At 41.3% G+C, this 23,316-nt stretch overlaps 1 protein-coding gene across 4 annotated transcripts in view; it reads right to left on the reverse strand.

Annotated features, from left to right (window-relative positions):
- The window catches only part of SHC3 (SHC adaptor protein 3), a 163,652-nt gene that overhangs the window by 30,363 nt on the left and 109,973 nt on the right, over positions 1-23,316 (reverse strand). For all 4 annotated transcript variants that reach the window (XM_021074437.1, XM_021074435.1, XM_021074434.1 and 1 more), the window contains 2 exons: positions 6,196-6,346; positions 4,837-4,936 (listed from right to left, as the gene is read on the reverse strand). In XM_021074437.1, the coding sequence (XP_020930096.1) occupies positions 4,837-4,936; positions 6,196-6,346 (251 nt within the window). The remainder of the gene's footprint in view (positions 1-4,836; positions 4,937-6,195; positions 6,347-23,316) is intronic.

The following is a 23,316-nucleotide window of genomic DNA, read 5'->3' on the forward strand; positions in this document are numbered from 1 at the left end:
AGGGCAGCTTCCCGCGTTCCCAGGCTAGGGGTCGAATCAGAGCTGTAGCCACCGGCCTACACCAGAGCCACAGCAATGTGGGATCAGAGCCGCGTCTGCAATCTACACCACAGCTCACGGCAACGCCAGATCCTTAACCCACTGAGCAAGGTCAGGGATCGAACCTGCAACCTCATGGTTCCTAGTTGGATTCACTAACCACTGAGCCACCACAGGAACTCCCTAAAGGTAATATTATTCATGTGTGAAGCTACTCAATATTTCACAGAGAAGTTCCTTTAGCCCATGGATAAAAAATCCTTGTAAAAGCCCATCCACTTCATCTCTGACCCTTTCATACCCTGTTGTGCTCTGGCTAGGATGCTCTCTGCCAGCCCATGGAGAGAGACACTGTAAAGGTTAGAAGCCTTACCAAGACTCTCCACTGCTATAACCCCGGGCTAGGGGGCGGAAAGGGGCGGGGCTTGTAGGGGGAGCAGAGGCGGCCAGGCCTACTGCAGAAGCTGCTTCCTCCTCCCAACCCCTTCACAAAAGGCCTGAGATCAAAACAACTGGGAAGAACAAGTCAATTTCAATTTCTTTATTTCTCTCAATTTCTTTCTTTGTTTTTTAAGTGTAGGTGAATGCTTAGTAAATTAACTCCATTAGAAATGCAATGTAGGAGTTCCAGCCGTGGCTCAGTGGTTAACGAATCTGACTAGGAACCATGAGGTTGCAGGTTCTATCCCTGGCCTTGCTCAGTGGGTTAAGGATCCAGCGTTGCCGTGAGCTGTGCTGTAGGCTGCAGATTCAGCTCGGATCCTGCATTGCTGTGGCTCTGGCGTAGGCCGGTGGCTACAGCTCCGATTAGACCCCTAGCCTGGGAACCTCCATATGCCGCGGGAGCGGCCCAAGAAATGGCAAAAAGACAAAAATAAATAAATAAATTAAATTAAATAAAAGGAGAAGATCAAAGAGTTCCCTGGTGGTTCAGCAGGTTAAGGATCTGGTGTTGTCACTGCTGTGGCATTGATCCCTGGCCCAGGAATTTCTACTGTGGGCAAGCCAAAAAAAAAAAAAAAAAAAGGAAGAAGAAGAAGATCAAAAGCCCAATGAATAAATTGCTGGCTGGCTAAGGCCCTTTCCCACTTCAGATGATGGAGGGTGCTAGGTTCAGGGCAAGGAGACACACACCATGGTGCTACCCAGAGTTCAGTTTCATTTAGTGGCAACAGCTGCTAAGAATTTCATAAGGGACATTCTTAGTTGTTCTCTGGGAGAGATATTTACTGCTTTCAAATAAGAAATTGAGATTTATTGAGAGTTATGAATCTTGAGTTCCAGGCCAAGAACTTGCTTAAGGTTCTTTTATGCCCTAGTGAATTTCTTACATTGTTTTTGATCTGGCCTAAATAACTTGTATTTTAAAAAGATACCAGGAGTTCCCATTCTAGTGCAGTGGTTAACAAATCCGACTAGGAACCATGAGGTTGCGGGTTCAATCCCTGCCCTTGCTCGGTGGGTTAAGGATCTGGCGTTGACGTGAGCTATGGTGCAGGCGGCAGACATGGCTTGGATCTGGCATTGCTGTGGCTCTGGCGTAGGCTGGTGGCTACAGCTCTGACTCGACCCCTTGCCTGGGAACCTCCATATGCTGCAGGAGGGGCCCTAGAAAAGGCAAAAAGACAAAAAAAAGACCATTTTCAAATAAACCTGATGAATTTTTCAACAGAGTACACAGTAGTAATGTGTCTCCTTTAGCCCTTATCAATGATTATATATGTACACAATTGTATAATATTTTTTAAATGTATACAAAGCAAAGATGAAAACTGTAAAAAAGTCCCTCTGGCAAAGTTATAACTTTAATTTGCTATTTCCATTCTAGTCTGAAGTAGAGACATGGTGTATTAACTGGGCCTTATGGTTTACTGACTGAGCCAGCGTGTACGGGCCAGCTTTCAGCTAGGACAGGCGAGACATAAAATTGTCTCATGAGGGGGAGGATTTTGTAAATATATTGTCATTCACTCACCCACACCAATGGCAATAATGAAAGGAAGAGCCTTCATATTAAACCAATAAATGGTTAAACTTATATACTTAGAAGCGTAAAGTGGATCTTAATTCATTTGTCACTCCGTCTCCTTCAGGCCCCATAAGGTTAGTAGCCAGGACTCCAGAGGTATTGAAAGTTAGGGAAATGTTTGAGGCAGGAAAAAGGTTTAAAAGAAACCTTTAAAATACACACACACACACACATATATATATATACAGTCAAAGGGGAGGGGAAGAGAGTGGGATAGACTGGGATTTTGGAACTAGTAGATGCAAACCCTTATATTTAGAATGGATAAGCAGGAGTTCCCGTCATGGCTCAGTGGAAACGAATCTGACTAGCATCCATGAGGATGCAGGTTCAATCCCTGGCCCCACTCAGTAGGTTAAGGAACCGGCATTGCCGTGAGCTGTGGTGTAGATCGCAGACGTGGCTCGGATCTGGCGGTGCTCTGGCTGTGGTGCAGGCCAGCAGCTACAGCTCCTATTCAGCCCCTAGCCTAGGAACCTCCATATGCCTTGGGTGTGGCCCTAAAAAATAAAAAGATTTTAAAAAAATTTTTTAAATTTAAAAATAGAATGGATAAGCAATGGGGTCCTGCTGTATAGCACAGGGAACTATATCTAACCACTTGTAATAGAACATGATGGAAGATAATATGAGAAAAAGAATGTATAGATATGTATGACTGGGCCACTTTGCTGTACAGTAGAAACTGACGGAACATTGTAAATCAACTAAAATTTAAAAATTAAAAAAATACGTATATACATACATGTCGCGAGACATGTTTCTACAGTATTTTCTTAGCCTCTTTGCTGAAAACTCCATCTTGTCCTGCTTTACTTTACCCCATCTTCTTGCTTGAAAAACAGTCGCAGTGCTGGTAAATGACTTAAGCTTAAGAACAAAGACTTAAAGGCCTAAGTTATTCATATGTTCAGCTGAATGAGGACATACGGCGTTGGTCTAGGCACTCAGATGCACAGCACAGACTGGCACACCGTTTGCACAGCATGGTATGTCCTCTTAAGAATAAGAGAAAGAGGAACTCATGGCCCCAAGTGGTTTATGAAGGGTCTTTGGCAGAATACGCATTAGCAAAGAGAACCAAGGTGCAAACCTAGGCACACCAGGAAGCACAGTGATGATTCTCTAGATGCTATGCATAGATAACTAACACCAAGCTTCCTCAAATCCTAACGACTGTTAAATGCCTAAAGGTCAGAGTAAAAGCTTAACCATCTACCAGCTATTTGACTTTTTTAAAATAATAATTAAAAAAACTATATCCTGCACCTATAGCTGGCTCCTCACTTGACGTAATCCCAAAGAGCACAATAAAAGCAGTGTGGTTTCTTGAGGTGGCGCTCTTGGTCCCTGAAACCTTGAGTCCCCGGGTTCCCACCTTTAATTAAGATAAATGTCTCTGTGTCTTGTTTTATGTTAACTTCTTCCTTAAGTTTCACAGCACCCGTTCTTCAGCCCTAACCTGCTGAACTGGTCTTGGCACATACATACACATATATGTATGTACAGAAATAACTATCTAGAGAACAGAGACTTAATGTTAGACTCAAGTTTAAACTCAACAGTCCTTAACTGGTCTTATCTGAATTCTTTTTTTTTTTTTTTTTTTTTGTCTTTTTGCTATTTCTTTGGGCCGCTCCCGCAGCATATGGAGGTTCCCAGGCTAGTGGTCGAATCGGAGCTGTAGCCACCGGCCTACGCCAGAGCCACAGCAATGCGGGCGGGATCCGAGCCACGTCTGCAACCTACACCACAGCTCAGGGCAACGCCGGATCCTTAACCCACTGAGCAAGGGCAGGGACCGAACCCGCAAACTCATGGTTCCTAGTCGGATTCGTTAACCACTGCGCCACGACGGGTACTCCTGAATTCTTTTTAATGTGGGATGCAGGTACACATGCTAATAAGTTTGACAAGAGGTAGAACTGTCCTCTAAAAGGACCCAGCCCCTGTGAGGGACTTGTATCCCTCTAGTGTCATCTCTAAGAAGGGTCATTGTTGCTCCATTCTTCCTGAAGCTGACCCTGGATAGGTAAAGCGGGGGTGAGGCAAAGAAGGGAAAGCTACAGGGCACTGTTAGGAGCCACTGAGGTTCAGCCCCATCAGGGAGCTTAGGGACAGCTTCCAACCCAGTTCCATTTGAAATGGGTGGGGGTTGGAGTTCCTGTCGTGGCGCAGTGGTTAACGAATCCGACTAGGAACCATGAGGTTGTGGGTTCGATCCCTGCTCTTGCTCAGTGGGTTAACAATCCGGCGTTGCCGTGAGCTGTGGTGTAGGTTGCAGACGCGGCTCAGATCCCGCGTTGCTGTGGCTCTGGCGTAGGCCGGCAGCTACAGCTCCAATTAGACCCATAGCCTGGGAACCTCCATATGCCGCGGGAGCAGCCCAAGAAATGGCAAAAAGACAAAAAAAAAAAAAAATGAAATGGGGGGGGGTGCCCCTAGGGAGGTGCATTCCTCTGCCCCAGGGTGAGCAAGCCCTCCTGCCAGAGAAAGGCCTAGGTAGAAAGTCTCAGTGCAGGAGAACAGGAAGCTCCGGGCAGGGGGCGGTGAGCTGGTCCTGGTGCCAGAGAAGCAATGCCTCGTGTGTGCCCTCGGACAGCCTGACAGCCATTATTTCTATTTCTATGATCTGGTCGAGACTCGGCAGCCCCACCCCTAACAGGTATTTCCAGGGGGTCTCTCTGCCACTCCACAGGGGGGGAAATACCCACCAAGGAGCACATCCTCTCTGCAAAGTATTTTTTTATATTTCTTATCCATCTCACCTTGCCTCTCGCCTTGCCTGACAGGTGTCTGCTGCCAGTCTTCGCCAAACGGGTCTCCCAAGTGTCTCCCCTGGTAGTAAGTTTGCTCTTTTCCTGCAAACTATAGACGTATGTAAATACACAAAGAAAAAAAAAATCATCCTCTTCTTGTTTCTCCACCTTTCAAAGCCATAATACATAATGCATGAAAGGACTTCAATGGCCAATGGGTGGCCTCCTATCACAATTTCCCCTTCCAGCCCCACGACCGACATTAAGATCTGGGAAATAAGTTTGTCGGGGTGTGAGAAAGAGGCTGCGTCTCATCCAAACTACAAATGCCCCCCGGTTTTCACGACCCTCCACATCCCTTCCCTAAGGGTAACCATACATTGAGCTTTTTCCACAAGCAGCCACATTGCTCGGCATGTCCTAAAACAGATTTCAGTTAGAGATTTTCCGTGTGTGAGGACATACTTTCCACCAGATGTACACCTATAATAACCACTCATGCCTGGCAAGTACATGATTCCTTCTCAGTTAGAGCTACTGACACTTGGTTTCAATGTTATTTTTCTACTTTTACAGGTGTTACTGTCATTCACACAAAATTCCCTATAACGAAGAGAGGCCACAGAGGTAGCATAACTCTTGAACGTTAGCACCTTACTAGAATTTTGATTTGGAGGGAAAAACCAAGAAAATGGGTAAAACGAAAAACTCAAAAGTTTTTTTTTTTTTTCTCCTCTTAAAGGCTTCCATCCACTCTCTTCACAGAGAACCCAAAGCACCTCAGGACTTTTAAAAGTCTTGAGTTTGTGGTTGCCAAGGGGGAAGGGGAGAGAGTGGGATGGACTGGGAATTTAAGGTTAATAGATGCAAACTATTGCCTTTGGAATGGATAAGCAATGAGGTCCTGCTGTGTAGCACTGGGAACTATGACTAGTCACTTATGATGGAGCAGGATAATGTGACAAAAAAGAATGTATACATGTTATGTGTGACTGGGTCACCACGCTGTACAGTAGAAAATGGACATTTTTTTTTTAATAAGAATCATTAAAGGAAAAAAACTAAATAAAAGTCTTGAATTCTCTTTTTTCCTCATTACATTCATAGTATAATGGGATGGGTCCTGGGATGAAGAGGGAACTCCCAGGCTTGTATCTCAGGAATCACAATAAAGCTCCAAGGCATTTGACTAAGGTTTGGGATGGTCAAACACAAGCCTCTTCTACTTGCCTGCTTTGTGAAATTCAAGGAGAAAAATTCTGTAAATTATTCTATTTGGAAAGAACACCAGCCTAAAAGTAAAGGGGAAGAAAGCAAAGGGAGCTATTTTCCTTAGCCATCGCCCAAGGAAAAAAGTGTAAGACTCACCTGCGCTGTGTCAGGGCCATGGGATCTGGCTTTCAGTCGAGCATCAACAAATCCCCCTGGAGGAGGTGTCTTGCTTGGAACGCTGTTGTAGTACGGGTGGTCTGAGCCATCGCCCTCCTCTTCAGTCCATGGCTCATCTAGACTCTGCATTCTGTTAAAAGATGATTTTCAAGGACTTTAGCCAAAAGTTGAGCTTGCCATCAAAATGAAAAAAAAAAATCGTAGTTAGGACTGGTCACCCCAGAAAGCAGTTTAGTTACTACCCCTTCAACCGTCTATGTCTCAGGCATAAATGAAAAGCAGATGAGGGGTTTGGCCAAATATCCCTGCCTTATTCACAGTTCCGCTCTTTAGAAAATCCCAGTCGGAGTTCCCGTCGTGGCGCAGTGGTTAACGAATACGACTAGGAACCATCAGGTTGCGGGTTCGGTCCCTGCCCTTGCTCAGTGGGTTAAGGATCCGGCATTGCCGTGAGCTGTAGTGTAGGTTGCAGACGCAGCTTGGATCCAGCGTTGCTGTGGCTCTGGTGTAGGCTGGCAGCTACAGCTCCGACTCGACCCCTAGCCTGGGAACCTCCATATGCCGTGGGAGCGGCCCAATAAATAGCAAAAAGACAAAATAAATAAATAAATAGAAAATCCCAATCATATTTGAAACAAGGAAGAACTTGTTTTTAAAAAGTACATTGAGAAAAGGTATATATGATATGTAAGGATAACCAGCTAGTCAAGGTACAGACACACATTTTAGTATACCATGAAATTTACCCAGAACAAAATTGACTTTAAAATGGAGATAAATGACACCAGAGAAAATGGTAGAATACGGAGCTCTGAATATTCTCTTCTCTATAATAACCACAAGAACACTAGCAAAAAAATTTTTTTCATAATCAACATTTTCAGACCTCTGGAAATAAACCAGAAGCTTATAGCAACCTAGAGAGTGTTTAATAAACAAGCAAACACAAACAGCTGTCAGAACAACAACTTTGTTCTGTTTTAACCTGCTCTATTGCTGTCTCCACGATTGCCTTAAAACCCAAAATCCCACAGTCCCAGGGAAAATCAGCAGCCTGATAGCCATGGGAGGGGGCAAAATTGTGTTGAGGCTCCTTCAAAGCTCTATTCCCAGAGAAGTGTCATTATGACTTGTTTGGTCATTCTCTAGAAGAATCCACTCCTAAAGCTGTCTCTATTTGACCTGATTCAGAGCTTTTCCAAGGAAAACAGCTTCTTCACCAGGGTTATTTGTCAGAAAAAATTAGAGGAAATTGTTTAACATTGCTACTCCCTGAAACAGTGGATTACATTTAGGGTAAAGAGTAAGCTCATTAAAACCTTAAAAGAAAAAGTGAGGGAGTTCCCATCATGGTGCAGTGGTTAACGAATCCGACTAGGAACCATGAGGTTGCGGGTTCGGTCCCTGCCCTTGCTCAGTGGGCTAAGGATCTGGCATTGCCATGAGCTGTGGTGTAGGTTGCAGATGTGGCTCGGATCCCACATTGCTGTGGCTCTGGCATGGGCCAGTGACTACAGCTCCGATTAGACTCCTAGCCTGGGAACCTCCATATGCTCCAGGAGTGGCCCAATAAACGGCAAAAAGACGGAAAAAAAAAAAAAAAAAGAAAGAAAAAGTGAGGAGGGAGTTCCCATTGTGGGGCAGTAGAAACAAATCCGACTAGGAACCATGAGGTTGCAGGTTCGATCCCTGGTCTCACTCAGTGGGTTAAGGATCCGACACTGCCATGAGCTATGGGGTAGTTCACATATGCAACTCGGATTGGGCATTGCTGTGGCAGTGGTGTAGGCCGGCGGCTACAGCTCCAATTAGACCCCTAGCCTGGGAACCTCCACGTGTCGAGGGTGCAGCCCTCGAAAGACAAAAAGACAAAAAATATACATATATATGAGCCATGCAAAGAAACAAAAAAATTTGGCTAATACACAAGAAAAAAAAAGCAATCGATAGAAACTGTCAGAGTTCCCGCTGTGGCTCAGTGGTTAATGAATCCGACTAAGAACTATGAGGTTTCAGATTCGATCCCTGCCCTTGCTCAGTGGGTTAACGATCCGGCGTTGCTGTGAGCTGTGGGGTAGGTTGCAGACGCGGCTCTGATCCCGAGTTGCTGTGGCTCTGGCGTAGGCCGGTGGCTACAGCTCTGATTCGACCCCTAGCCTGGGAACCTCCATATGCCGCGGGAGCGGCCCAAGAAATGACAAAAAAAAAAAATAGAAACTGTCCCTGAGGAAACTCAGGTTTTGGACTCACTAGATGAGACTTTAAATTAGCTACTTTAAATATGTTTTGAGAACTAAGGGAAACAAAAAATCAAACATTAACAATGTTCTCACCAAACGGCATATATCAATGATATTCACACCTAGATACCTCACAATCAAACTGATTCCAACCAAAATTAAAGAATGATGAAGCAGCAAGAGAGAAGCAGCTCATCGTGGACAAGTGACCCTCAATAATATTAACAGTTGATTTCTCATCAGAACCTATGAAGACCAGAAGGACAGTGGGATGGCACATTCCAAGCACTGAAGGAAAAATACTGTCTACCAAGAACTCTAATCAGGCATGTCCTGTTTTATTGTGCTTCACAGACCTTACAATTTGCATTTTTTCACAATTGAAGGTTTATAGCAGCTCTGCATTGAGCAAGGCTATCAGTGCCATTTTTCCTATAGCATTTCCTCCCTTCATGTCTCTGTGTCACATATTGGTAATTTTCATGCTATTTCAAACTTTTTCATTATTGTCATATTTATTATAGTGCTCTGTGATCATTGATCTCTGAGGTTACTATTGTAATTGTTTTGGGGTGCCACAAACTGCATCCATGTAAGATGGCAATTTTTTTTTTTTTTTGTCTTTTGTCCTTTTAGGGTTGCACTAGTGGCATATGGAAGTTCCCAGGCTAGGGGTCAAATCAGATCAGCAGCCGCTGGCCTACACCACAGCCACAGCAATGCCAGATCCAAGCCACATCTGCGACCTACACCACAGCTCATGGCAACACCGGATCCTTAACCCACTGAACAAGGCCAGGGATCGAACCCGCAACCTCATGGCTCCTAGTCGGATTCATTTCCACTGAACCACAACAGGAACTCCTAAGATGGCAAGCTTAATGTGTGTGTTCTGACTGCTCCACTGACTGACTGTTCCCCCATCTTTATCCCTCTTCTTTGGCTTCCCTATTCCCCAAGACACAACAATATTGAAATTAGACCTATTAATAAGCCTACTCTGACCTCTAAGTGTTCAAGAGAAAGGAAAAGTCATATGTCTCTCACTTTAAAAGAAAAGCTAGAAATGATTAGGCTCAGTGAGGAACGCATGTCAAAAGCTGCGACAGGCCAAAAGATAGGCCTCTTGTGTCAAAGAGTTAGCCAAATTAGGAATGCACAGGAAACATCCTTGAAGGAAATTAAAGTGATGTATGAATGATACTCCAGTGAACATATGAACAAATAAAAAAAAAAGTGAATCTGCCTTATTGCTGATATGGAGAAAGTTTTTGGTCTGGATAGAAGATAAAACCAGCCACAACATGACCTTAAGCTAAAGCCTAATCCTGAGCAAGACTCTAACTCTCTTAATTCTATGCGAGCTGAGAGAGATGAGGAAGCTGTAGAAGAAAAGCTTGACTCTAGCAGAGGTTGGTTCATGAGGCTAAAGAAAAAAAGCCATTTCCATAACGTCACAGTGCAAGGTAAAGTAGCAAATGCTAAAGTAGAAGCTACGGCAAGCTAACCGGAATACCTAGCTAAGATAATTAATGAAGGTGGCTACACTAAATAACAAATTTTTGGTGTAGATAAAACAGCCTTGTATTGGAAGAAGATGCCAAGTCAATGCCTGTCTTCAAAACTTCAAAAGACAGACTGACTCTCTTGTTGGGGGCTAACGCAGCCAGTGACTTTAAGTTGAAGCCAATGCTCATTGACCATTCTGAAAATCCTAGGGCCCTTAAGAATTACGCTAAACCAGAGTTCCTGTCGTGGCTCAGCAGTAACAAACCCGACTAGTACCCATGAGGATGCAGGTTCGATCCCTGGGTTAAGGATCTGGTGTTGCCATGAGCTGTGGTGTAGGTTGCAGATGCAGCTTGGATTACCCCATTGTTGTGACTGTGCTGTAGGCTGGCAGCTACAGCTCTAGTTCGACCCCTAGCCTGGGAACTCCCATGTGCTGAAAGTGTGGCCTTACAAAGAAAAAAAAAAAAAAATAATAATAATAATAATAATAATAATAATAATAATGCTAAACGTACTCTGCCTATTCTTTTTTTTTTTTTTTTTTTTTCTTTTTGCTATTTATTGGGCCGCTCCTGCGGCATATGGAGATTCCCAGGCTAGGGGTCCAATCGGAGCTGTAGCCACCGGCCTACACCAGAGCCACAGTAACGTGGGATCCAAGCCGCAACTGCAACCTACGCTCACGGCAACGCCGGATCGTTAACCCACTGAGCAAGGCCAGGGACCGAACCCGCAACCTTATGGTTCCTAGTCGGATTCGTTAACCACTGCGCCACGACGGGAACTCCTGCCTATTCTTTATAATTGGAATAATAAAGCTGAATGACAACACATCAGTTTACAGCATGATTTACTGAATATTTTAGGCCCGCTGTTGAGACCCACAGTTCAGAAAAACATAGATTCTTTTCAAAATATTACTGCTGGTTGATAATTCACCTGGTCACCCAAGAGCTCTGATAGAGATGTCCGTGAAATTAATGTTGTTTTCATGCCTGTTAACACAACATCCATTCTACAGACCATGGATCAAGGAGTAATTTCCATTTCAAGTCTTATTATTTAAGAAATACATTGCATAAGCTGTAGTTGTCATAGATAGGGATTCCTCTAACTGATCTGGGCAAAGTCAACTGAAAGCCCTCTGGAAAGGACTGACCATTCTAGATGCCATAAGAACATTTGTGACTCATGGAAACAGGTAAAATTATCAATATTAACAGGAGTTTGGAAGAATTTAATCCCAAACCTCATGGATGACTTTGAGGGGTTCAAGACTTCAGAGGAGGAAGTAACTGCAGACATGGTGACAATAGCAAAAGAACTAGAATTAGAAGTGGAACTTGAAAATGTGACTGAATTGCTGCAGTTTTATGACACAAATTTAATGGATGAAGAGTTGTGTCTTGGGATGAGCAAAGAAAGTGGTTTCTGGTTTGTTTGGTTTTTTTTGTCTTTTCTGGGGCCGCATCTACAGCATATGGAGGTTCCCAGGCTAGGGGTCGAATCGGAGCTGTAGCCTCTGGCCTATGCCACAGCCACAGCCACACCAGATCTGAGCCGAGTCTGCGAACTACCCCATAGCTCACGGCAATTCCGGATCCTTATCCCACTGAGTGAGGCCAGGGATCAAACCCGCAACCTCATGGTTCCTAGTTGGATTTGTTAACCACTGAGCCATGACTGGAACTTCAGAGAGTGTTTTCTTGACATGGAATCTACTCCTGGTGAAGATGCTGTGAAAACAAAGGGTTAGAATGTTACATATACTTAGTTGATAAAGCAGTGGCAGAGTTTAAGAAGAGTGACTCCAATTTAGAAGGTAGTTCTATGAGGGAAATGCTTTCAAACTGCACTACTTGATACAAAGAAATCATTCATGAAAGGAAGAATCAAAGAATAAGGCAAAATTCATTGTTGTCTTGTTTTAAGAATTTGTCACAGCCACCACAACATTCAGCAACCATCATCCCTGACTGGTCAACACCATCAACCCTGAGGCAAGATTCCCTACCAGTAAAAAGATTAAACTAGCCCAGATGATGACTAGCAATTTTTAGAAGTAAAGCATTTTTAATTAAGGAATGTACAATATTTTTTAAGACATAATGCCATTGCACACTTAATAGACTACAGTACAGTATAAACATATCTTTTAAAGGCACTGGAAAAACCAAAAGAAATGTGTGACTTGCTTTATTGCGATATCCACTTTATTGCATTGGTCTGGAATCAAACCCTCAGTATCTCTGCAGTATGCCTGTATCCAGCAAAACTATTCTTCAAAATGAATCAAAAGTTAAGACAGCCGTGAGCTGTGGTGTAGGTTGCAGACGCGGCTCAGATCCTGCGTTGCTGTGGCTCTGGTGTAGGCTGAAGACTACAGCTCCAATTCGACCCCTAGCTTGGGAACCTCCATATGCCTCGGGAAGCGGCCCTGGAAAAGCCAAAAAGCCAAAAAGCCAAAAAAAAAAAAAAAAAAAAAAAAAAAAAGTTAAGACAATTCCAGATAAATAGAAACCTAGAAAATTCATCACTAACAGATTTGCCCCACAAAAAATATTAAAGGAAGTACTTCTAGATAAAATAAAGGCCACTAGTTGCCATTGGGCTCAGTGGGTTAAGAACCCAATATGGTCTCTGTGGGGATTCCAGTTCGATCCCCGCCTCACTCAGTGGATTAAGGATCTGGTGATGCCACAGCTGTGGCCTAGGAGGCAAATGCAAATCAGACCTGGTGTTGCTGTGGCTGTAGTGTAGGCCGGCAGCTGAAACTCCAATTCAACCCCTAGCCTGGGAACTTCCATATGCTGCAGGTATGGCCTTTAAAAGAACTAATTAATTAATTAAAAGCCTCTAGACAATAATTCCTGTCAACATGAAAAAATAGGAGATAGTGGTAGTTAAATATATAGGTAAGTATAAAAACCTATAAATGTAGGGTATTTCCTTTTTGGGGGGATTTTTTTGGATGTGCTCTAGCATGCAGAAGTTCTTGGGCCAGGGAATGAACCTGAACCACAGCAGTGACAATGCCAGATCCGTAACCACTAACCTATCAGGGAATTCCTATCTCTTTTCTGAATTAAAAGACAACTGAATAAAGCAATAATTATAAACATATGTTGATGAGCACTCAATGTAGAAGTATGGAATCTTTATAACATAACAGCACAACGGAGGATGGAGAAATGGAGCCACACAGGAGCAAAGTTTTTATATACTATTGAAATTAAGTTGGTGTTGTCTGAATTAAATTATTACAAATTAAGATGTAATTGCAATTCTCAGGACAATCACTAAGAAAATAACTTTTACAAGATAGTTTAAAAAAAGCAAAGTACTTAAAAAAATTGACTCAAAATATTTATTTAACATGAAAGAAAGCATTATGGAGAAATAAAGGGACAAAAAAATGACATGACATATAGAAAAAAACAGCAAAATAGCAGGTAAAAATCCTAATTTATCAGTAACTACATTAAGTATAAATACATTAAACACTACAATTAAAAGACAGAGATTAGAAGAATGGATTTTTTTTTTTTTTTTTTTTGTCTTTTTGCCTTTTCTAGGGCCGCTCCTGCGGCATATGGAGGTTCCCAGGCTAGGGGTCTAATCAGAACTGTAGCCACCAGCCTAAGCCAGAGCCACAGCAAAGCAGGATCCAAGCCACGTCTACGACCTACACCACAGCTCATGGCAACACCAGATCCTTAACCCACTCAGCAAGGCCAGGGATCGAACCCACAACCTCATGGTTCCTAGTCAGATTCGTTAACCACTGAGTCATGACGGGAACTCCTGGATTTTTTTTTTTTTAATGATTTTTTTTTTCCATTATAGCTGGTTTACAGTGTTCTGTCAATTTTCTACTGTACAGCAAGGTGATCCAGTCACACATACACATAGACATTCCTTTTTCTCCCATTATCATGCTCCATCATAAGTGACTAGATATAGTTCCCAGTGCTATACAGCAGGATCTCATTGCTTATCCATTCCAAAGGCAATAGTTTGCATCTATTAACCCCAAATTCCCAGTCCATCCCATTCCCTCCCTCTCCCACTTGGCAACCACAAGTCTGTTCTCCAAGTCTATGAGTATGTTCCTTTTCTGTAGAAAGGTTCATTTGTGCCATATATTAGATTCCAGATATAAGTGATGTCATATGGTATTTATCTTTCTCTTTCTGACTTACTTCACTTGGTATGAGAGTCTGTAGTTCCATCCATGTTGCTGCAAATGGCATTATTTTGTTCTTTTTTATGACTGAGTAATATTCCATTGTGTATATATATACCACATCTTCTTACTCTAGATTGGATTTTTTTTAATGATCTGACTATGCATTTTCTACAATAGATTTTAGAGTTAAAGATAAAAATAGAGAGTTCTCATAGTGGCATAGTGGAAATGAAGCCAACTAGTATCCATGAGGATGTGGGTTCAATCCCTGGCTTTGCTCAGTGAGTTGGGGATCCAACATTGCTGTGAGCCCATGAGCTGTGGTGTGGGTTGCAGATGCAGCTCAGATTCCACGTTGCTGTAGCCATGGCAGAGGCTGGCAGCTGTAGCTCCAATTCAACCCCTATCTTGGGAATTTTCATATGCCATGAGTGCAGCCCTAAAAAGACCAAAAAAAAAAAAAAAAGGATAAAAATAGATTGAAAGTAAAAAGATGTAAAAAGGTATTGCATGCAAAGAGCAACCAAAAGAGAGCTGTGGTAGTTCTATCAGGCAAATAGACTTTAAGACAGAGAATTTTACTAGAGATAAAGAAATTTTATAATGATATATAAGAGCAACCCATCAAGAAGATGTGATAATTATAAGCCTTAATGTACCTCACTACAGACCCTAAAACACATGAAGCAAAATCTGGTGGAATCAAAGGGAGAAAGAGTATAATATTAATAGTTGAAGATATCAATGCACACTTTCAATAATAGATAGAACAAACAGAGAGGACTGGAAAATAGAAAATTGAACAACACTATATATCAACTAGACATAACAGACAGCTATAGAACACTCAAATCAGTAACAGGAGAATATAAATTTTTCTCAAGCGCACATGGGACATTCTCCAGGATATTCCTTATGCTAAGCCACAAAAAAAGATTCAAAAATTGTAAAGGATTGAAATCATACAATGTACGTTTTCAGGTCATAATGGAATCAAAGAAGAAATTAATATCAGAAAGGAATTTAGGAAATTTACATATATGTAGAAATTAAACCACACATTCTTAAGTAACAAATGGATCAAAAAATAAATCACAGGGAAATTAGAACAAACTTTCAAATGAATGAAAACAATAAAAAACATATTTATGGGATGAATATAAAGCAGTGCTTAGAGGGAAATTTTGACTGTAAATACTTATATGATAACAGTCAATCTCCAATCAATTACTTGACCTTCTACTTTAATAAACTAGAAAATAAGAGCCAACTAAACCCAAAGCAAGCAGAAGAGAGAAAATAATAAATATTAGAGTGGAAATAAAGTAGTTAGTAAAAAAAAAAAATAGAGAAAAGCAATGAAATCAAGAATTGGTTCTTAGAACAATTAACAAAATTGACAAATCTATAGTTAGAGTGACCAAGAAAAAAGAATGAAGACTCAACTTACCAAAATCAGGAAGAAATGAGGAAAAACTACTACCAACCATACAGGAAGTAAAAGGATTAGAAGAGAAACTATTAAAAATTATATACCAACAAATTAGATAACCTAGACGAAACGGGAAAAAATTCCTACGAAGACTCAAGCCACAAAGATTAACTCAAGAAGAAATAGAAAATCTGAATGGACCTGTAACAGATAAAGAAATTAAATTAGTAATCAAAATCTTGCATTCCAAGAAAAGCCCAGAATTATATGGCTTCCCGGTGAATTCTATCTAACATCTAAAGGAGAATTAGCAGCAATTCTTCATAATTGTTCCAAAAAATAGAACAGGAGGGAAACTTCCAAACTCAGTCTATGTGGCCAGTATTAACCTGATACCAAAATCAGACAAAGACACCACAAGAAAAAAAAAAAAAAACTGTAGACCCATATCTTATGAATATGAACAGGAAAATCCTCAACAAAATGCTAGCAAACCAAATCCAGCAACATACAGAAAGAATCATACACCATGACTAAGTGGGATTTCTCCCAGTAGTGCAAGTTTGGTTCAACATTTAAATGTCAGCTAATGTAATATATCATACCAATAGAATAAAAACAAATACCAAATAATCATCTCAATAGACACAGAAAAATCATTTGACAAAATCCAATGCTTTGCATGAAAAAACACTCAAAAAATTTGAAATAGAAGAGCATTTTCTCAACCTAAAAAAGAGAGTCTATGAAAAGCCCACAATTAATAACACAGTTAATGGTGTGCATGTACTATTTGCATAGTACATGATTTGTATATAAAAAAATACTAAGATCAGACACAACTTAGAATAGATTTACAAGGAGATCCTGCTGAATAGCATTGAGAACTTTGTCTAGATACTCATGTTGCAACAGAACAAAGGGTGGGGGAAAAAATGTAATTGTAATGTATACATGTAAGGATAACCTGACCCCCTTGCTGTATAGTGGGAAAATAAAAAAATTATAAAAAAATAAATAAATAAATGACAACAAAGAGGAAAAAAAAATTTAAAAATAAAAAATACTAAGGAGCAGCTCCTGTTGTGGCTCAGAGGATTACAAACCCAACTAGTATCCATGAGGATGCAGGTTTGATCCCTGGCCTTGCTCAGTGGGTTAAGGATCTGACATTGTAGTGAGCTGTGGTATAAACTGCAGACACAACTCAGCGCCATGCTGCTGTGGTTGTGATGTAGGCCGGCAGCTGAAGCTCCAAATTGACCCCTATCCTGGAAACTTCCATATGCCACAGGTGCAGCCCCCAAAAGACAAAACAAACAAAAAAAAAGCAAAATGCTAAGGATTACACACACACACACACACACACACACACACAAATGATTAGCACTAATAAAAGTATTCAGGAAGTGTGCAGGATACATAATCAATATACAAAAGTTAATTATATTTATATATGTTACCAATGGAAAAAAATTAACAATTCCATTCACTACAGTATTAAAAAGAATAAAATTTTTCTTTTTTTTTTTTTTTTTTTTTGGCTGTGCCTGCAGCTTGAAAAATTTCCCAAGCCAGGGATAAAACCCATGCCACAGCATTGACCAAAGCCACATCAGTGACAATGTTGAATCTTTAACCCACTGAGCCGCCAAGGAGTTCCCAAAATATTTATTCTTTTGGTAATAAAAGTTACCGAAACAAATGCAAGACTTATACACTGAAAATAACAAAACTTTATTGAAAGAAATTAAAGAAAATCTAAATAAGTGGAAAGGCTGTTCATGGGTTGGAAGACTTAATATTGTTGATATGGAAGCACTCCTCAAATTGGTGTACATATTCAGTGTAATCCCTACAAAATGCCAATTGTCTTTTTTGTAAAATAGATGAGCTAGGGAAGTTCCCCTTGTGGTGCAGCAGAAACGAATCCGACTAGGAACCATAAGGTTGCGGGTTCGATCCCTGTCCTCCCTCAGTGGGTTAAGGATGCAGCGTTGCCGTGAGCTGTGGTGTAGGTCGCAGACTCAGCTCAGATCTGGCGCTGCTGCAGCTCTGGCATAGGCAGATTAGACCCCTAGCCTCGGAACCTCCATATGCCACAGGGTGCGGCCCTAAAAAGATCAAAAAAGAAAAAAAAATGAGCTAGGCTAAAATTGATTTGACATTGCAAGGGGCCCAAAATAGTCAAAATAATCTTGACAAAGAATAGCATAGTTGGAATACTCATTCTTCCTGATTTCAAACTAACTATAAAGCTTTATTATTCAAGACTATGCGGTACTGGCATAAGGACAGACATATAAATCAATGGAGTGCAATTAAGACTCCATAAATAAGCCCACACATTTTTGGTCAATTGATTTCAACAAGGATGCCCAGACAATTCAATGTGTAAAAGAAGAGTCTTTTCAACAAATGGTGCTTGACAACCGGGTAGCCATTTGTGAAAAAATGAAGTTAGACCCTTACTTCACACCTTATACAAAAACTAACTCAAATGGATTAGAGACCTGAATGTAAGAGCTAAAACTTAGAAGTAAACATAGGTGTAAATCTTTTATGACTTTGGCTTAGGCAATGGTTTTGTACACGTGACACCAAAGGCAAAAGCAATCAAAAAGAAAATAATTCATCAGACTTCATCAAAATTAAAAACTATTGTGCTTCAAAGGGCTTAAGAAAATGCAAAGAAAACAAAAAATGGGAGAAAATATTTGTTAATCATATATCCAAGAGGAGACTTGCATTCAGAATATATAAAGAACTTCTACAAGTCAATGACAAAACAACAAATAACTCAATCTTAAAAATACACTAAAGATTTCAGCAGACATTTCTCCAAAGATATACAAATAGTCAATAAGCACATGAAAAGATGTCCAACATCATTTGTCATCGGGGAAGGGCATATTAGAATGGCTAAAATCAAAATGATAGATAATAACAAATGTTGGTGAAATTGGAACCCTCATCATATTTTGTTGGTGAAAATGTGAAATAGTACAGTCACTTTGGAAAACAGGCTGTTTCTCAAAATTTTAACATAGAGTTACCGTATGACTGAGCAATTCCACTCCTAGTTATACACCCAAGAGTAATGAAACATCTGTTAATATAGGAATCTTCATAGCAGCATTTTTCATAAGAACTAAAAGGTGAAAACAGGATTTCCCATTGTGGTGCAGCAGAAACAAATCCGACCAGTATCCATGAGGATGTGGGTTCAATCCCTGGCCTCACTCATTGGGTTAAGGATCTGGTATTGCCATGAGCTGTGGTGTAGGGCACAGACACAGCTCAGATCTGGTGTTGCTGTGGCTGTGGCATATGCCAGCAGCTGTAGCTCCCACTGGACTCCTAGCCTGGGAACTTCCATATGCCACCGGGGCAGCCCTAAAAAGCAAAATAAAATAAAAGGTGAAAACAACCCAAATGTCCATAAACTGATGAATAAACAAAAGATAACATGTGCATACAATGCAGTATTATTCAACCCTAAAAAAGTCATAGTGATACATGCTACACTATGGATTAACCTTGAAAATATTCCAGTAAGTGAAAGTCAGGCACATATTTTATGATTCCATTTATATAAAATGTCCAGAATTGGCAAATCAATGAAGACAGAAAGTGACAGTCTGGGGAGAGGGGGTTGAAAAATGGGGAATAACTGCTAATAAGTATGGGTTTTCTTTCTTGGGTGATGAAAATGTTCTTGATTTAGACTGTGGTGATGGTTAAATCTTTGACAATACTGAATACCACAGAACTGTGTGTGTGTGTATATATATATATATATATATATTTTTTTTTTTTTTTTTTTTGCTTATTTTTTTAAGGGCCACACTCTCAGCATGTGGCAGTTCCCAGGCTAGGGGTCAAATCAGAGCTGTAGTTGCCGGCCTACACCAGAGCCACAGCAACGTGGGATCCGAGCCACATCTTCGACCTACACCACAGCTCATGGCAATGCCAGAGCCCTGACCTACTGAGCCAGGGATGGAAACCCCGTCCTCATGGATCTTAATCAGGTCCGATACCGCTGAGCCACGACAGGTACTCCAGAACTATATACTTCAAAAGAGTGATTTTATTGTTTATGAATTATATACCAGTTTTAAAAAATAATAAATGGAGTTTTAACTAATTTTTCATTGTATACTCTGGTTTTGTGTTGAAAATGACCTTGGATTTCTACAAGAAAAATCAGAGGAAAACTCTTCCAAGGAAAATAATACCACTCCAAAAACCTATTCATCTAAAAATACTTTTATGGAGTTCCAGTCGTGGCTCAGTGGTTAACGAATCCAACTAGGAACCATGAGGTTGTAGGTTCGATCCCTGGCCTTGCTCAGTAGGTTAAGGATCCGGCATTGCCATGAGCTGTGGTGTAGGTCAGGTCACAGACTCGGCTTGGATCCTGTGTTGCTGTGGCTGTGGTGTAGGCCAGCAGCCACAGCTCCGATTAGACCCTAGCCTGGGAACCTCCATATGCCTCGGATTCCACCCTAAAAAAAGACCAAAAAATAAAAAATTAAAAAAAAAATAAAAGTACTTTTATTTTCATTTTTGGCTGCCCCACAGCATATGGCGTTCCCAGGCCAGGGATCAGATCCGAGCCTCCATTGCAACGTAAGACACAGCTGTGGCAACACCAAATCCTTACCTCACTGTGCCTGCCCAGAGATCAACCCGATTCCATTATGCCATAGTAGGAACTCCAAAAGTAATATTTTTCATTTCCAGGTGGAGGTGGATGATGAATTCAGATCACAGAGTCTCTCCACCAATAATTCATACAATGGATAAAAAAAAATCCACAAATAGGTAAAGCCATTCACTCATGAGCAGCAAGAGACAAAGGAAAGAAGCCATGTGCCACCAGCATGAAACTAGAGATGCTAGAGCAGCTTAATGAGGCCTAAGACTCCATGCTCCATTGCTCCAGGCTCACCTGTCCCAACTCTACTCCAAGAGACATGGGCAAAGAAGTGGACTGTACCAAGTTCTCATACACAGCTCACATTTCCCAATCTGAAGAGAAACGGCCTGAGCAAATGAGCAGAAAACCCAAGGAGAGCTCCTCATAGACAGAACCTGCTGCCGGGGGATCTCAGTGTTTAGAAGGAAAATGAGCCAGCGTCCCCTGCATCCAGGGTCCCCAGAACAAGGCAAGGTGGGGAGGAGCAGGTGTAGCAGCTATAGGCAAAGTGGATTCTCTCATGGCCCAGGATGTCCCTCGCTGAGACAGAAGGTGGTGTGTCCCCACCTGCTCCCTCCATCGCACACCTGCTCAATGGACTCACAGGCAGCTTGTCAGACAAGGTGGGATGGATGTCAGGGAATGCAGGTCCCCTTGCTTCTGCTCTGCTTTAGAAATTTTATGTTAGGAGTTCCTGTCGTGGTGCAGCGGAAACGAATCCGACTAGGAACCGTGAGGCTGAGGGTTCGATCCCTGGCCTCATTCAGCAGGTTAAGGGTCTGGTGTTGCTGTGGCTATGGTGTAGGCCGGCGGCTACAGCTCCTATTAGACCCCTAGCCTGGGAACCTCCATGTGCCATGCATGCGGCCATAAAAAGACAAAAAAAAGAAATTTTATATTAATATTTGCATTGGGGTTGAACATTTCCTCAGTAGATAAGCTTTCTCTACTTCATTTTCTTTCCCTAAAACTTCTTCAAACTTTTAAATATAGAAATATACACGTGGCTTCATACCTTTAGTATATTCCAGGGAAGTATAGCAGTTGAATTGACTCCCCCCATCTCATTTTTGTACATATTATTTTAATAGTATTTATTTGACTTTATGCAATATTTCAAAAGGACCAAAAGGCATAATAATTGATGTAAAAGACACCTACACATCCACCACTGAGATTAAATGTGTGACCATTTTGCTATATTTGATTCCTTTTTTAAAATGAAATAAAAATTGTCAAACTCTCTTTGGATGAATAAACATATGATATTAACAATAAAATGTTATGGGTAGAATCTAGATAGTGGGTATGCAGGTGTTCTCTGCAAAATTCTTTTTTTTTTTTTTTTTTTTTTTTTTTTTTGTCTTTTCTAGGGCTGCACCTTCGGCATATGGAAGTTTCCAGGCTAGGGGTCTAATTGGAGCTGCAGCTGCCGGCCTACACCACAGCCACAGCATCACGGGATCCGAGCCACGTCTGCAAACTACACCACAGCTCACGGCAACGCCAGGTTGTTAACCCACTGAGCAAGGCTAGGGATCGAACCGAGTCCACATGGATGTTAGTTGGGTTTGTTGACCACTGAGACACAACAGGAACTCCAGAGTATTAAAATTCTTTTTGTATATTGGAACATTTTTATTATAAAATTTTAGGAAGGAAATATACTCAACAGAAACAGTTAAAGCCCACCTCCTCCCCTGTCACCCTCAGATTCCCTAGATTAGGTATGTAATATATATACATGTTTGTATACTCTTTACAAACCTGCATTTATCCATGAACTATGTATACATTTATTTATGTGCTTCAAAAAATTTCCATAGGGAGTTCCCATTGTGGCTCAGCTGTAATGAACCCAACTAGTATCAATGAGGCTATAGGTTCGATCCTTGGTCGAGCTCAGTGGGTAAAGGATCTCGCATTGCCGTGAGCTATGTTGTGGTGTAGGTTGGCAGCTATAGCTCCTGTTTGACCCCTGGGCTGGGAACTTCCATTTGCCACAGGTGGGGCCCTAAAGAGCAAAAAAATTTTAAGTAATAACAAATAAAGAATGTTTAAAGACAATTTTTCCATAGGTGGTTCATATCCTTTTTCACTCTATTTACAGCGTTTTGAGATTCACTTTGGTAACACACATGCACTGACGAACTCCTTTTAATGACTATGTTTCATCACATATAAAATTTTAAATTTTGTTGACCCACTCTCCTGCCAAGTTCTATGAGGCCCCCACCACTTTCTAACGCTAACTTTTTTTGCGCACAGCTTGTCTGAGTTTGCAGAAGCCTTTATCAACTGAGAGAAAAAAGGGTCTTCACAGGTGCCTCCAGAATGAATGTCTTAAAAAGAAATTTTCCAGTGGATGAAGGGGAAAAAGTGAAGTCTCTTTCAAGAAAGGTGAAGACTTCTGAAAGATGAAAAGTTGTCTTCACAACACTGAAGATGGAGGTGGGCCCGGCCTTCTTAACTAAGTCCCAGAATTTAGATGCAGAGTTAGAAAAAATGTAAGACGTAAATTCAAAAGAAATAAAATAGGAGTTCCCGTCGTGGCACAGTGGTTAACGAATCCGACTAGGAACCATGAGGTTTCGGGTTCGGTCCCTGCCCTTGCTCAGTGGGTTAATGATCCGGCGTTGCCGTGAGCTGTGGTGTCGGTTGCAGACGCGGCTCGGATCCCTCGTTGCTGTGGCTCTGGCGTAGGCCGGTGGCTACAGCTCCGATTCGACCCCTGGGAACCTCCATATGCCGCGGGAGCGGCCCAAAGAAATTGCAAAAAAAGACAAAAAAAAAAAAAAAAGAAATAAAATAAAGTTTTATTGACAGTGAACACATCATTGGAATAAAGGCTTTCAATAGGACAGACGACTGAATGACCAAAATGCCCCATATTACTTTTTTTAATGCTCTATGTTACACAGAATATTCTTATGTCTACAAAGAAACTCAATGGTAGACCCCGAACATTTTTTATAATTAACTAAATATCTCACAATTTCTGTTTACATTTACTATTTCATTC

Source organism: Sus scrofa, chromosome 14 (assembly GCF_000003025.6).
Source record: "Sus scrofa isolate TJ Tabasco breed Duroc chromosome 14, Sscrofa11.1, whole genome shotgun sequence".
Classification (NCBI taxonomy): Eukaryota; Metazoa; Chordata; class Mammalia; order Artiodactyla; family Suidae; genus Sus; species Sus scrofa.